At 50.3% G+C, this 15,603-nt stretch overlaps 1 protein-coding gene across 1 annotated transcript; it reads left to right on the forward strand.

Moving 5' to 3' along the window:
- The first annotated feature begins 4,599 nt into the window (after positions 1-4,599).
- On the forward strand, positions 4,600-6,761 carry LOC132338770 (cbp/p300-interacting transactivator 3). Its single transcript, XM_059868609.1, has one exon. It carries the CDS (start codon positions 4,914-4,916, stop codon positions 5,529-5,531), a length of 618 nt encoding a protein of 205 aa, XP_059724592.1. The 5' UTR covers positions 4,600-4,913; the 3' UTR covers positions 5,532-6,761.
- Positions 6,762-15,603: the final 8,842 nt, after the last annotated feature.

The raw sequence follows: 15,603 nt of genomic DNA on the forward strand, positions 1-15,603 counted from the left end.
TGGGGACAAGAAATAGGTTTGGGGTACCAGGGTGTCTCAAAGAATTTGCTGTTGGCCAAGTTCCCTTTGTCAGAGACACCTGCAAGTGTAACCTGGTATAAAGAAAATTAATATTTAATTTAACTGCTAAATCTTGGCTTGTTGACATACCTATTTAGAGCCAAACTGAAGAAAATCCATCAAAATTTGCTCCTGGTTCAGTATTTACAGCACCATAGTCTCTGCTGGGCTTCTCACCCTCAGAGCTGAAGTTTGCAAACTGCAATGGTCCTTAAACAAATGAAAAATGAGTGTATTGCACCTCCTTCTCATCTCCTGGTTGTCAATAAACAAATCTGCTGGGAAAGCATTAGATGTGCAGCAGAGACTCCCTAGGATCCTTCCAGATCTGGTACAGAGACCTTCAGCAGCTGATGGTGAACATTTAATTAAAGTGTATGTCCCAAGACAATCAAACATTAGGTAGAAAATCTTTCAACCCCTTGGCAGTTGAAATTTTTCAACTCCTTGCAGAGGCAGCAGAGGTGTCCCCAGACAGGACTTGAAGGAATCAGATGCACCAGAAAGGGAAAAGCAGACTCTGTGGGGTGGGCAGTGTGGGCTCTGGGACCCTCCAAGTCCATCAGATCTGTTTAGCCTCCCTCTGCCTGGCAGTATTCATTTGTGTAATCAGATTGGTCTCTGGAGGGAGAATTTAAAGGATTTTACTTGTATAGTAAAGGAACATAAATCATATCCATTGTATCTGAAAAAAAATAAATAATCCTACTAGTTATCTTAGAATAAGAAATCGTTATGATCTACAGAAAAAGTAGGTCAAAGATCAGTATTGCTGAGGAGAACTTCTCAGATCATGCAGGATGCCTGAGTTTATTTTGGATTTTCACACCAAAAGAAAATGAGATAATAAATGACATGGTTCAAAACCATTGCATTTCCTCTGTAGCTTTCTTCCCAGGAGCCTGAGCCACCAGCAAGGAGCTGGCTCTGGTGAACCCTGCAAGATGAAAGTCTTTGTGCTTACAGAAAACACATGCCCGTGCTACCTCTCATCCCTGGGGAGCTTGGGGGTAGGAATTTACCACTGGAATTCCACTGGAGCTGCACAGTCAATGCATGAGATCAGGCATCAAATGTGTGGAGGGAACACCTCACCTACACAAAACCATGGTGACACAGAGCTGTGAATCAGGCTGCCTCCTGAGAGGGAACAGAAAAGATCTGCCAAGACCTGGTGGTCAGATCCCTGAACTTCTGCCCACCCACAGGGATGTCTTGACCTGGGACAAACACACCTGGGCAGTGCTGCCCCATCCCCAGTCACACCAAGGCAAACTGGGGCCACTGGAGCAACAATCTGACTAATCCCCAGCCTGGCTAATGCACCCCTGATAACACGGGGCTGCTGATACCAGTACAGCCAGTACAGTAGAGACCTGGGTGTCTCAGTTTGGAGACAAATTCAGGAGAAAAACTCTGAAATGAGTGTTTCCTCTAAAGAGAAGGGTTCCAGTAATCCCTTTTCCAATGAGAAATGAATACCAGTGGGTGAAAGTGAAAAAAACCCAACAAAACTGTTTCTTAACCAAAACAAAAAGCAAACTGAAAAACAAAGGGGTGCCTGCAAGGCACAGAAAAAGATTGAACAAATACTAAATATCAAAATTTCAAAACTTTAACCCCCACCCCTCCCCAGACCGTGTGGATGGCAGCTGTCCCCTTTTGTCTCAGGGAAGGAGGGGAACAGGAGCTCACACAGCCCTTGGGCAAAATAGAGGGGAACCTTGCTGGCATGGGTCTCCTTACAGCAGGCAAAGCTGGTGGGTTCCAGTGTCCTTTTTTATGTTGGTTCAGCTTCTCCAAGGTCTCAGGTTCAGGGTGAGCCCCCACCAGCTCCCCAGATAGACCAAAAAAAGGAATTAAAAAAAAAATTAAAGCAGAAACATTTCAAGGGAAAAAACCCAAAAAGCTGCCAAGAGGATTCCCAGTACAGCCTCCAGGCTAGGGGAAGGGGTAAAAAAAACTTCTTGCTTCAAGCTAGCAAAAAATCTAACCCAACAAAAGGAACAATGTTCTGGTCCACACCACAGCCCAAGCACACTGGAGAGAGAGAGAGGGTTTGAACCCAACCACACAGGAGCCCAAGGCTCCCCACCCCTGGTCCATCATAAAGCTACAGCAGCCATTTCTGGGCATAAAGCAAATTATAAGGGGATAAAGTATCACCATGAAATCACCCCAAGACATTGGGAAGTCCCACATCAGGAAGCCATGAATGACACTCTGATGGAGGTGGCTGATGTGGTGATTTCAAATCAGAGCTCACTGACCAAGAGCCCAAGGGCTGGATCTGGCAGTTTATCTGCCTTCCCAAAAAGCCCAGTCTGTCCTTGGGCTGATGACAGATGGCAGGACAGAGACACAAGCCTGGGGTTAGATGGGTCACACACAGTGTTTGTAAATATGGCTGCAGAGATTTGGGTCCTTAATCCTCAAGACCTGAGCACAACAAGGACCCACTGGTTGTTCTGGGCCAAAAAGAGAAGAGAGGGATGCCAGCAGAACTGGTCAGCCCTTTCCCAGCTCTGCTCCCAGTGTGAATTGCAGCAGGCCTGTCTAAGCTGGTCCCAGTAAAATAAAATATCACTGGTTCAAGAACAGGGAGCCCTCAGGACACAGAGCACAGGAAACTGGCACACACATGGCAAACATGGAAGCTGTGGCTCTCTGGACACCTCTGCCCACTGCAATGCCTGCCATCATCCCATCCCCCTGTGCTCTTCCCTTCCTGCAGGCACTGGTTCTTTTCAAACACCCCAGGTCATGCTGAGGAAATATTTAGGACAATGGCACAAAGCTGGCACACAGCTCTATTTCTGGTCAAATTCTTCCCAAACTGGATGAGCAGCTGACTGGCCTTACCCTTGCAGGAGAAGGGGCATGAGTGAGGAGAGAGATAGAGGGGACCTTCCCATTCGTGTTCAGCAAGAGTGTTCTGTCATCTGCTGATTTGTTTCCAAAATGAAGAGCAATTTACCACCTTTGGAGTCTTCAGTAATGCAAATGCTGTGGAGAGCCCTTTCCCACCTGTTACCCCTGTCCAAGAATTCCTGCCCCTGCCCAGGTCTTGCAGAACACACCACACCTCTCCTCCAAGTGAGAGATGTTTTCATAGCTGGATGCCTCTGAAAAGAGCAGGACAGACACTCCCCTAGCATTTATTCCTCACCTGGGTGTGCATCTGCATGTGAACTTGTAGGCAGGTATATGTATGTGAGCGTGTGTTTATTAGTACTAAAAATGCATTTGTCTCTCTAGAGTTAAAAAACAATCATTACATAATTATAATGAACAATTAACCAACTGATTCATCAGCTAGAGGCTCACCAACAACACCTGAAACCTATCCCAGCCACCTAACAAGGCAGAAGGTGGCACAAACAAAAGCAGCTCCCAGAATGTCCTGGAGATTTATGGCCCTGTGCTCTGTCCCGATTAGAGAAGACACTTTCCATCCCTCGCTGTTGGAGTCTTGGAGCTGAAGGCTCCCAGGTGTCCCCTGCTCTAAGCTCTGGTTTAAAGTAATTTGATACAGAAATATTCTTTAAAAGTAACCCTTTGGGTCAGTACCATGGCTCAGAACTCCCCTAAGGTGCCCATGCTGCCTTAGACCTTTCCTCTGCTCACAAGGCTCTGCAAGTACCCCTGAATATACAGAACACTTAAAACTCCACAAATAACCTGCTCCAAGCCAGCAGAAAAGTTCTGTCACTACCAGTGCCATGGTCTGTAATGCTGTGGTTAAGAGTTGTCTGGGAGAGGACAGAGACAAAGAAGGAAGTTGGGGAAGCAAGTTAGACTGTCATTCCGTGCCTTCCAAGCAGGTAACTATGCAACACTAATATAAGTTCCTTTTATAAGGAAGTCTCTAGGTTCCTTCAACACACAAAGAAGACAAGGAAGATCACTGCTGCTCTTTCATACACTATTAGAATGCACGACGTCCTGAAGAGAGCACCAGAGCTGAGCTGCTATAGTCTTCACCCATGGTGATACAATTTGGCTAGCAAAGCTCGGCAGGTGGGCACGGGAGACAGAGCTCACCTCAGAGGTGACAAAGACACAGCTGCAGGCAGTTATACCAGCAAAGCCCTGTGTGTACAGTAGCCTCTGTACCATCGGTGTCTGGAAGGTTGGTGCATCCTTGCTAGGAAGATGCTTCCGACCGAGTAACCAACCACGCAGCCGATGCCACCAGTTGTTCTCGGTACCTGACAAAGGTGCAGCCTTCAGCATAAACATTAAGGACCTCAGCACAAGCCCCGCAGTGGTACCTGAGGCCGAGTGTGTCAGCGGGCACAAAGACTCGGGCAGGGGCACTGTGAGGAGCAGGGCACCGGAGAGGGGACTACAGAGAGCTGACTGGGCCCTGCTCGCAGTGCCACAAATATGCAGTGGCGGGATTATAAAACCGAGCAGGGCCGGAGCGAGCCCGCCGCGCCTCCTTCCCTCCCGCCCGCGGGGCCGGGCCGCCCGCCCGCGCTCCAATGGGCGCCGGGGCCGCCCCCGCCCGCCGCGCTATAAGTGCGGGAGCGGGGCCGTGAGTCCCGGCCAGCCCAGCCCCGCGGAGCTTAGTCCAGTTCGGCGGAGCCTGCGCTGCCGGAGAGCGGAGCCGCTGCCCGCCGGAGCCCGGAGCGGTGCGTACCGCGCAGGCACAGCCCGGCTCCCGGCGGGGCCGGCCGGGGCTCCGCGCAGCTTCCCCCGCCAGCGGAGCGAGCGGAGCGGTGCCTGCCCCCGGGAGGAGTGGGAGCTCGCCGGGATCTTCTGTCGGAGCCGGCTCGGCGGGAGCGGGACGCGGAGCCGTCCCCGGGAGCCGCGGCCGAGCCGCTGTCGTCTCGCAGGGACCTGGAGGCATGGCTGAGCATATGATGATGCCGATGAGCCACGGTGGCGCCGGGCTGCAGGGCTACCGCATGGGGGTGAGCGGGCTGCAGGGACCCCCGCAGCACGGGCAGCATGTGCTGAGGACGCTGCCTGCCGCCGCTCAGATGATGCCCTACGGAGGGGCTGGCATGGACGCTGCCATGAGGCCGAGACCCAGCCTCAGCGGACAGATGGGCCACCACCAGATGCAGAACGCGATGATGTTCAATGGCCCAGGTCAGCAGCAGCAGCAGTACATGGGGCCGGTGGGCACCCAGCAGCTCATGGCCAGCATGCACCTACAAAAACTCAACACCCAGTACCAGGGCCACCCGCTGGGCATGAGCAACGGGCCCATGGGAGCGGGTGCCCAGCAGTACAGAGTGGGGCCGGGCCAGCACCCGGGCATGCAGCACATGCCCTCACCAGCGCTGACATTGAATGTTATGGACACTGATCTTATAGATGAGGAGGTCTTGACATCCCTTGTCCTGGAACTGGGGTTGGACCGGATTCAGGAGCTGCCAGAGTTATTCTTGGGACAGAACGAGTTCGACTTCATTTCAGACTTTGTTAGCAAACAGCAACCCAGTGCCATCAGCTGCTGAGGGGCTTTGAGCTCCTCCTTGTCTTGGTGGTTTTGAGTTTGTTTCTAACTTTTCCCCACCTGCCATCCTCCTCCCTTCCCCTGCCTTGCCCCGTCCTGGATTCCTGCCCTCCCCAAAGGGACAATCATCGGACACTGGCTTGCAATGGATTGCTTTTCTCTTCTGTGTGTTTTTTCTGTGTGGGAGTTTCTGGAGAGGAGGTTGGTGCACCCCAAACAGAGAGCAGATCAAGAGCTCCTGCTGTAGAACTGCCTCTAAATGACATTAACAGGATTTCTGGCTTAAGTAGAAATAATGGACTTATGACTTTCCTCAACTAGGCTTGGAGCACGAGAAGCCATAGGCAGCTGGCAGCCCTGCTGGTAGCTGGATTTGCTCGTGGAATCTGTGGTGCCAGTGGAGTTGAAGGATCCTGAGAGAGAATTGTCTCCCTGGTGCATGGTTTGAACCAGTTTTCCCTTGCAACCGTGGGTGGGGTTAGTTATTTGTTGGGATGTTTTACTGTGACAGTAAATAGGTCTTCAGTCATGTCTGTTCAGCTCGGGAAGGGGCACTTCCCCATAGCAGGCTTTTTTCTAACTCGCAAAAATAAAGTATGCCTTGGGGAAGGGTGTGCGTTTGTGCCTAAATGTTCATCTCCGTGGAACTTCAGATCTCGGACCTGTACTGCTAATCAGCTGTAAAATTTACCAAGTGTTTGAGGTTGATTCAGGCATGAGGCTTAAAGCTGCAGTCTGGCTCCACTTTTTTCCACCTCTGAAACCAAATAAAGACCATGTAACTGTATATTTCAGTTCCAATCTTATTTATTTTCCTGTGATTATTTATTTGCAAGGGCTCCTTTTGTTATTTGGCTTTGTGACTGCTGGGAAAGATGCCTGGAGAGTACTGCAGCTTTAAGATGCTGGCTTTGAGAAAAGCAAGCCTGGGATAGTTTTCAAGTTGCTCTGCAGAATAGTCACTTCAACTCGAGATCGTTATGCTGAACGCGCAGGACTCTAAATCCAACACCTTTCTGAATGTGATAAAGATGACTCGATTTCCAATTCCCTTGCTCAGAGAAGGTGAGATGCAAGAGCCGGCGGGGTTTGGTTTCCTCCGCTGGCTCCTGTTTCCAGGCGCTCCGGTGACTCCTGGTTGCTGCTGCCCCCTGGTGCTGCCGGCCCCTGGCAGCTGCCACTCGGCGAGTCGGAATGTACAGATGGATTTGCGAATAAAAGCTGAAATATCTCCCGTGTGCATTTGTTCAGTGCCCGTGAGTGTGGACCACTGGGAGAAGCGTTGCCTTTGCTCCTGCTGGTGGGCTGTAGGTCCTGTCACTTGTGTGCCCCACCTGATACTCGAGTTGGAAGGATTGGGTTTCTAGTTTAATGCTTAGAACTAAGTCCTTAAAGTATGGCTGGGAGGATGAGATGCTCCTTTTCTGTACTGAGGAGAAATTACAGATATGGATGGTGTTGCTTTGTTGCAGAATGGCTTTTGCTGCCTGAGCCAGGTGATAGAATCATAGAATGGTTGGAAAGGATTTAAAGATATAGATTTAAAGGACTTTTAAGGACTTAAAGATTTAGAGTTGCTTGGACAAGTGGGTGGTGAGTCCTTCCAGACTGAGTGCATCTCTGACAGCTGGGCTTCAGCTCTCTGCTGCAGTTTTCTATATCACAAAGGCTCTAAAAATCAAGACAGCCATTGCTCTCCTACTCTTAGGGCTTGGATTTTCCTTTTTAAAGGGTTTCCAGCCAGTTCCTTTGCAGAGTAGGGATACATCCAAGTGTTCCTTTCCTGCCCTGTAGTAATGGGGCTATGGATGCTAGTATTGGAATGGCTGAACCACTTTGAGCTGTCTATGTCCCCTGGTCTTGTTCCTTGCACAACTCAACACCAGTTGTTAAAGTCCCCTCCTTTTGGTGGTTATGCCTGGGCAGTCTGGAGACCTGGTCAAAAAATAACTGCTGGGGCTTTTGTTGAAGGTGGGAGAGCCCTGCTGAGGCTGTCAGCTCTGTGGCAATGGGCTGTTGGAGACCTGGAAGAGCTTTGTTGTCTCTGTGTAGCTGCAGGTTGAGGTAAGCAGTGAAGAGTTGGCAACCTCAGAATAAAAGTAATTCAACCACAAGATAACCATTTTCTAAGCTGTCAGTTCTTGCTGGAGGGGGGTGCAGGCTCTGTGGTACACACCACTGTGACCTACAGTGTCCCAGTTACAAGTGGGGAGCTGTGTCCATCCCACAGATGAGGACTATAAACTCAGCAATTTCTGCAGGGCTTCAGCAGGACCAGGTTTCTGTGTGATAAGCACTTTGCCCTTGATGGCCAGAGGAACCTGTCTGTGCATCCTCTCTGAGGGCTGTCCACTGCACTGGGAAAGGTGCTGTTGATTTAAGTCAGAGTACAGGAACTGATAATAGCAGAGATGTGGAGTGACTGGGGGTTCACAGTCAGGATTTTCTTGAGAGTCTGTCCCAGCAGGCTCAGTTGAGATTATTTCAATGCTTCTTGAGTATGTCACCCCCACTCCCCAAAAGACCCTGTAAAGTGTGGTCAGTCTGTGATTTTCTAGAAAATTCAGGTCAAAGCCACTTATCATTTCTGCTAGAAGCCTGTTTTTTCTGTCTGGGCTGGACTGGCCAAGTGCTGGGATCATTACCTTTGTAATGCTTTCTTAGTTCAGGTGCAGTTTGTCCCCTGCACCTTCGTGCTGCAGGCTCTGTAGGCCTTGTTCAGGACCTGCACAGCAGCACAAGCTGCAGCTTGGACAGCTCAGGTCTCCCTCTGCACTCAGCTGTGTGGTGCACCCTGCCTGCCCAGGTCCCCTGGCAGGGTGACTGTGAACAGAGGTGGCACAATGGGACAGTCCAGCTACCTGGGTCTGCAGGTGAGGTCTTCAAAGGTCACCAAAAATATAACAGGGCTGAGTTCTGCTTTTCTCATGCAGCTGACACTGATCTCTCTGTCCCACAGCAGGCAGGAGGGCAGTAGGGTGACCCCCAAAGCTCTGGTAGGGACTGACAGGCTCTGCAGAGCACTGCACGCTGCTGCTGAATGACAGTGCCTGTCAGTTTGGAAACTTAGAGGGCACATAAATGAACTCCTCACATGGAGAGCTCATTTACAGACAAGCAGCTCTCCTCTGAGGTACCAGGAGATTACTTTCTGTATTGTGGGAGAAGGGAGGTTCTCAAACCCCACCCTGTCCCCTCACCTAGGCTGGATCCTTTGTAACTCCAGATAGGTCTTGTAGCTATTTGTGTAATGTCCAGGGCTTGAGGCAGCCTCTGGGAGTATGTCAGTGTGAAAGCACAGAAAGACAAGGCCTTTTTCCACATGCCTGTCTCTGACCATGTGCTCCTGGCGTGATGAACCTTGTTGATAGCTCAGGGTGATGTAGAGTTGCAAAGGTGAAAGTCTGGTGCAGAGCTGGTGAAGGATCTGCTAACAGTGAGTGGCCAGGCAATAACATGAGCAATGCCTGGTAAATACAAAATGCTGGCTAGAGGGTTAATCCTCCTTGACTTCACACAGTGCTGGGCTCTAAACTAGCCATACTCAGCAAAGATCTCATTGTGACAATTAATGTTTCTATGAAAAATCTCAGCTTGCTGTTCAGGAGGAGCCAGACAAGGAAAAGGAAAGCTAGAAAATCATGAGAAGATGAATGAAAAGTAAAATCAAACAGTGAATGCCCTACAGAACCAACAGAGAATTCAGACCTGTGATGGTGAATTGTCAAAAAATCTGGTCTGTTTATAGAAAACAGATAATGTAAAACTAGAAAAAACGTTTTTCTGATTTTAGAAAGAAGAAACAATTGAGATGTAGAGTAATGTTTCTCAACAGAAGCCACAGAATAGCTTGGGACTCCTCAGTCAGGAAGAAGCTGGGCCACAGAAGTTTATAATGTAAGTGAAAGGAGAAGGTAACAGAATTCTTTTTCCCAAGTGTGATGGGAGATATCTGCTGATCTCTGCAAGTTTAGCAGAGGCCAGGGTCAAACCTGAGTGAACAGAGGTGTTTCTGCATTGAAGCTCTTTCTGACAGTATAGGAGGTACATGGACTCTTGGGATACCTGAATATTTCGGTATGGCCAAAACCACTGACCTGTGGCTCAAAAGATCTCCTGACTCAGAAATAGGGGGATGTTTGCTTTGTTTTGGGATTTTTTTGAGGGAATTTTTTGGTGATTTTTTTTTGTTTGGTTGGGTTTGTTTGTTTGTTTTTAATTCATAGACACATTTTCCTTCAGTGATGTCTTGTGCCAATGAAATCCACAGGGGAGAAATCAAGGTCTTTGTAAGAAGCTTAAGCTCTCTAAGCTCCTCTTCATTTTAAACCTGCCACCCCCTCACTTTGTTCTGTATCCCCAAATTCCCAATCATTTCTTGTTCATCTTCTCCACATTAGTAATGATTTTGGAGCTCCTGAGATGTTCCCTCTTGAGTGTCTCCCTGTCCAAGAACCACTGTGTGTTGCAGATTGTGATCACCTTTTTCTGCCCTGTTTCCAGCTTTATGGGATGGGGGAGGGAACAGCACTGGTTTAAGCTGTAGATGGATGTGTCATGGATTTTGCCAATGCTATAATTAGGTCTGGTTGTTCTATATTTCAAACATCCATCACAGAACCACAGAAATATTTAGACTGGAAGGGACCTTTTGAGGTCACCCAGTCCAATCCCCAGCTCCAAGCAGGACTGCATTCAAAGGCAGGGCAGGCTGCCCAGGGCTTTGTCCAGGCAGATTTTGAAAACTTCAGGGGATGAGATTTGTTTGGAGCCTTGTTTTAGTTTTATGGCTCTGTTTCTTCATTCTTTTAAACCCTGTATTGCTGAGTTTGCATTTGCCTCAAAAGTTTGGAGTGAGGAGTCCCATCTGCTCCTCTTCCTCATGCTGCCATCTTGAGACCTCAGTTTCTGCACCACTGTCTCCTCAAGCCTCTAGAGAAAAGCCTGTCTGAGTTTCCTTGAGCAGGGGGAAGCTTTGCTCGTTTCTCTGCAGCACACTTCTGGGGATGGTTTGTTCCTACTCAAAACAGCCAAAGAATACAGTTTGGTCTTGTGACATCTTGACTTTGCCCATGAATCCTCTGGACTTCCACGGGGTGAGGAAGAAAGGGGATTTTACTATTTACCTCACCCTGAAACTCCAAAGCACAGCTACTAAGAAATATTCAAATAGCTTTCATGTTCTTGGCTACAACAGAACTGTCTCAGATGTGGTTTTGTCCTCTAGAAAACTGGAGATGTTCCTGGTCAAATACTGACAATTATAAAAATAAAACTATGGCTGTGCCTGAGGTCATCCTGTGTAGTTCCCAAAGCAAGTCACAGAATCTGCCTCAAACACAAGCTGGCTGCTAAGGATACCCATCCCACAAACACTGGCACCTGCAGCAGAGTCCAGGGAATGCTCCACACATCAGCTCCAGTCCTGTCTTACAGGTAAGTCCCTCCCTATGCCCCAGCAGGCCTCCTGGGGTATATGGCAAGAGGCAGAGGCAGGTGTCAGCTCCCAAGGAAAGTATGACTCCACCACCTCCAACTCCATCCCACTCTGTATTTGGACAGCACTGAGCCCCTTGAGTATTGCCTGTTAGCATGGGCTCCCTGACAGTCACATTGCCTCACTGCATTGCCAAGGAAAAGGAGCAATTTGGATTCAAGAAGCCAATGGCAAAGACAAGAAGAGTCTCACAGCTGCCACAATGAGGCAGACTACCTTCAGATGAGGGGGCCAGGCAGGGCATCCCATGTACCAGGTCCTTTGTTGATCACAACAGAAACCAGAGTTAAGTCTGGCTGTGTCAATGCCAGAAACATCTGTGTTGTTCCCTCTTCCAGATCCTCAAGGCAGAAGCACATGTTGATGAGGATATCTCTGAGATCCTACATGTGATTTGTTACAGCTGGACTCTCTGCTGGAGTGCTTCTGCAACAATCCCACTGTGGAGTATTCCCAGGGAGTATTCCCACTTTGCTGAACCCAAGTCCCTAGTGCAGCAGGGATTCCCAGGAACATCCACATGTCTCTACATGAATAGGGATTAGGGAAAGCAGCTCTTTGCCAAATCCAAGTGATATTCCAGAAGAAGAAGCACTAAGCCTGTAGTAAAACTGTGCAACTGACTGCTTTCGCAAGCATCTGATCCCAGCCCAATTCCCAGCCCAGCCTTTGCCCTGAAGAAGAGGGAAAACAGGGATCTGCACCTCAAGTCTCTGATAACATGCTGCTGTTTAGAAAGCCAGTGGTCACACTGTGGTCCACCCCAGCAGTATTTGATGCTGAGGGGCTCTTCTGGGGCACGTCGTTGTTCAGCACGTTACAACACTCCCCATTTTCAGATGCTGGTTACAGTCTGCCGTTAGGTTGCTTCATAATTGCTACACCAAGGTATGGACCAAGTCCTGCTTTTCCTGTTTCAACTGCAAATACAAAATTCAGTTGATTGCAAGGCACTGTAGTGAGCTGAGGAAAGTTTGGACAAGTCAGCCAAGTCTCGTGTCTGTTGTATCTGCCCAGCTCAGAGGCAGTGGGACCTTTCCATGTGCAGGGGCTGTGCTGCATCCTGCAGCCTCCGGATGGATTATTATTTCCTTTCCAGATTTGCCAAAAATATCCCCAAGTTCACATTTCCAGGGAATTCTGCAAGTTCAGCCTGCTACAAACATTCATGACCTGTTCATGACCACTGAAATACCAGGGGGGTGAAGAGACCTCAATGCACCAGTTTTCTGATCTCCCACGCTGCTGGCTCTGATCCATGGTCCATCCTCGCTGCTTCAGCTGCAAAAAGCAGATTTCCCCATGGAAATCTGGCTCTCCCTACATGGCTGAAGAATTGTTTCTGCCCCATCCTCTCTTCATCCCTCTGCACACCTCTGCCTTTCTTCAACAGCACAAAACAAACTCTAGAAGGGGACAGAGGGTTTTATTTAATTCTTTAATTCTCAGCCAAGCTCCTGTGCCAGTTGTTTTGCCAGGCACACTTCTGTGCCAGAGCCACAACCAAAAGCCATCACATCCCTACAGGTGGGAGAACACAGGTAACACTGCAGTACTGTGAGCAGTGCCAAGAGGAAACCTGGTTTGTCAAGAGGGCACAGCTACATAAGGAAAGGAACAGTGATTTTAGTAACCAAACATAGCTGTAGCTTCCTCAGAATTTCTGGCAGGGTTCAAAAGAGGATCCCAGTGTCCCTGAAGGAAGAGGAGCACAGCACTGCCCATAGAGCCACTGGCCTGCTGTGGCAAAAAACAGGGAGGGAGGGAGAGTGTTGCCCAGCATCCCAACACAGACTGGGTAAAATTCAAAGGAAGGCATCTCATGGAGATGAGATTAGAAGGTGCCTATTCCTCTCCTTTCACAGGTGTTGGGGAAGAATGGGTTAAAAGAAGACTGATGAGGAGGATTGTAAATGCTCAAGTGACCTTGCAGCTGAGAATAACCCTTGATAAAGCAGTGTAAGCAGCAGACCCGTGTTCCTCCAGCATGGACCAAGTTTGTGTACCTCTGCCTGGGTGTTGCTTTGGGGATCCCTGGGACAGCTCAGTAATGGGAATAAATTTGCTCTTTGTGCTTGAGCCATGGGTTTGTGGCTGTCCTGACTGCCTTACCTGTACTGACTCACACAACAGAGAAGCAAAGCTAGCCAAAGCTCCAAGGCTGTTTTAGAGCTCTTGGAGCAGCCAAATCCCACCTCCGGTGTGTGTGGATGCAGTGAGCACTGCACTTGGAAAGACAGAGCTGCAAGTGCTCCTGATTTCTTCCCTTGCACCACGGGGATCTGCCCCTTTGGACAAGCCCAGCTGTGTCCTACATTAAAGGCACAACTGCCACAAATGGCCAATTTCTCCTGCAAAGCCTCTGTAAGAATTCAAGGCTGTGAACAGCACCAACTGCACAGCCAAGGGATTTAGGGCTGAATTAGGTACTCACTGGAGTCTGACATTTCCAGAGTTACTACAAGCTGTCGGTACTGGAGTGTGCCTCCAGCAGATGGGCAGCAAGACCTGCTCTATTTACCCCTGTCTGAAGGATCTCTGAGCGAGCTCAAGGCAGCAAAAGAAAAGCTGCAAGAGTCCCAGCCCCCTGCAAGGGAAGGCTCTGCACCACAGGCTGTTTATAAATAGCCAGTTTCAGGAAAAGGCCCTTTCCGTTCTGGTGTCAGTACGCTGTAAAGAATAAACAGCTTTCAGGGCTGAAAAAAGCCCTCCTTATCTTCCCATGCAAAACCTGCCTCCATGTGCTCAGCAAGCTCCAGCATTTAGGGCACAGCTGGGGTCCCATCAGCCATGGGGAGGCAGGCAGGAGACCCTGAGTCACATCCTCCACAGAAATGTTTGTGGCAGTTTTGGTGTGGTCACCAGGCAGAAGGCAGGCTCGTTAACACAGGATGTGCAATCAGGGCCTCGTTTCTGGACTGCTGACCTGGGTTATGCTCAAGAGGGGTTGAGCATACTGGAGTAGTGCCCAGGGTGTGAGGGCACAGCCTCTCATTAAAGATCATTACCACACTTCCACAAATCACCTGGGCTGGATTACGGGTTAAATACATGGTATCCCAGAGGAAAAACAGGTGAATGCTCTGGCAGTGTGAGACTGGCAACAAGAGAGCTAGGAGCTATGGGAGGGAGCCTGCAGCTTCTGCTCTGAGCACTGGGCAGCTCAGCCCAGCAGAGCCCCATGGGAACTTCCTTATGGACTTGTCTAACACAAAGTAGCTCTCAGACCTCTCTAGTGAAGACACGCTTTCTGGAAAGCACGCTCTGACTTTTCCTTTTGTCTTCATCCCTGGGAACCCAGGACAACTCTGATGCCCAGTGCAAAGAGGTTGGAAGGGACAGAAGAAGATTGCCTTTGGTAGGGGTGGAGGGAAAGAAAAGCCCTGTCTATAGCTGGGTCCATTGCCACGGCAGCATCTTGAAGTCAGCTGTTTGGAGTAGCCAGTGTAAAGCAGAAGAGTACGGACAGGGTGTGATTAGCCTGTCCTCCCCATCCCAGCGCGGCTGTCCCCAAGTGAGGAGGGACGCTCAGGTGCTGCGGAGTGATTGCTTGGGGGCAGTCGGTGGTGACCTCTCCCTGGTACGGGCACCGCTAATCAGCCGTGTGCTGACAGAGCCAGCGTGGGCAGGAGGGGTCCCCAGCACCCGGGGCCACCAAGGGCCACCCAGGGCCACCCGGGGCGACCAAGGGCCACCCGGGGCCACCCGGGGCCCCTCGCGGCCACCCGGGAACTCCCGCGGGGCGCTGCTGCCCCCTCGCGGCACTGGGCGAGAACCACCGCCTGTCCGGCCCCAGGCTGCGGGAGCGAAGTGCGGGGAGCGGGGAACGGGGAACGGGATGAGAGGAGAGGAGTGCGGGGAACGGGGAACGGAATGCGGGGAGTGGGGAGAGAAGTGTGGGGAGCGGAGTGCGGGCTGAGGAGTGCCAGGTTCCAGGTACTGAGCGCTGGCGGCGGAGTGCTAAGTGCAGGGTGTCAAGTGCGGGATGAGGTTGTGGGGAGCGGAGTTTGGGGTGCCAGGTGCTGGATGGAGAGTTCGGGGGCAGAGTGCCAAGAGCTGGGGGATGAGTGCTGAGGGTCCTGCAGTTCACAACACTGGGGGCCCTTCTCATAAGCAGGTGCTGGCCCCATCCTTCCCACAGCCACGCTGTTTGCTCCAGAGATGCAGGGATGTGTGGGCTATGTGTAATGGTGTTGATATCTTCACACTGTGCACCCTCAGAACACAGAGCGGGGAGCCAGAGCCCTGGGAATCCTCCTTGCTGAAGCAGAACACACTGTAAGCACAGGAGCACCATGGGGATTCCCTCAACAGCTACTGCTGCCACTGTAACTCCTCCTGCAAAACTCCTTTCCTCCCCCGTGAGCTCCTCTGTCCCATCTTCTCATTTCCATTTATGTCACAGGTTGGCATGAGTGTGACTCCCAGAGTGACATCGGGGTGGGCAGACAAGAAAGTTTCCTTTCCAGGGCCTCACCACCCTCACAGGGAAGAATTTCTTCTTAATATCCCATCCACCCCTGCCCTCTGACAGTGGGAAGCCATTCCCCTTTGTCCTGTCCCTCCATCCCTGGGC

Source organism: Haemorhous mexicanus, chromosome 27, assembly GCF_027477595.1.
Source record: "Haemorhous mexicanus isolate bHaeMex1 chromosome 27, bHaeMex1.pri, whole genome shotgun sequence".
Classification (NCBI taxonomy): Eukaryota; Metazoa; Chordata; class Aves; order Passeriformes; family Fringillidae; genus Haemorhous; species Haemorhous mexicanus.

What these genes read in the sequence shown, in the direction of transcription:
- LOC132338770 (XM_059868609.1), top strand. Translation starts at nt 4,914, where the DNA reads ATGGCTGAGCATATGATGATGCCGATGAGCCACGGTGGCGCCGGGCTG.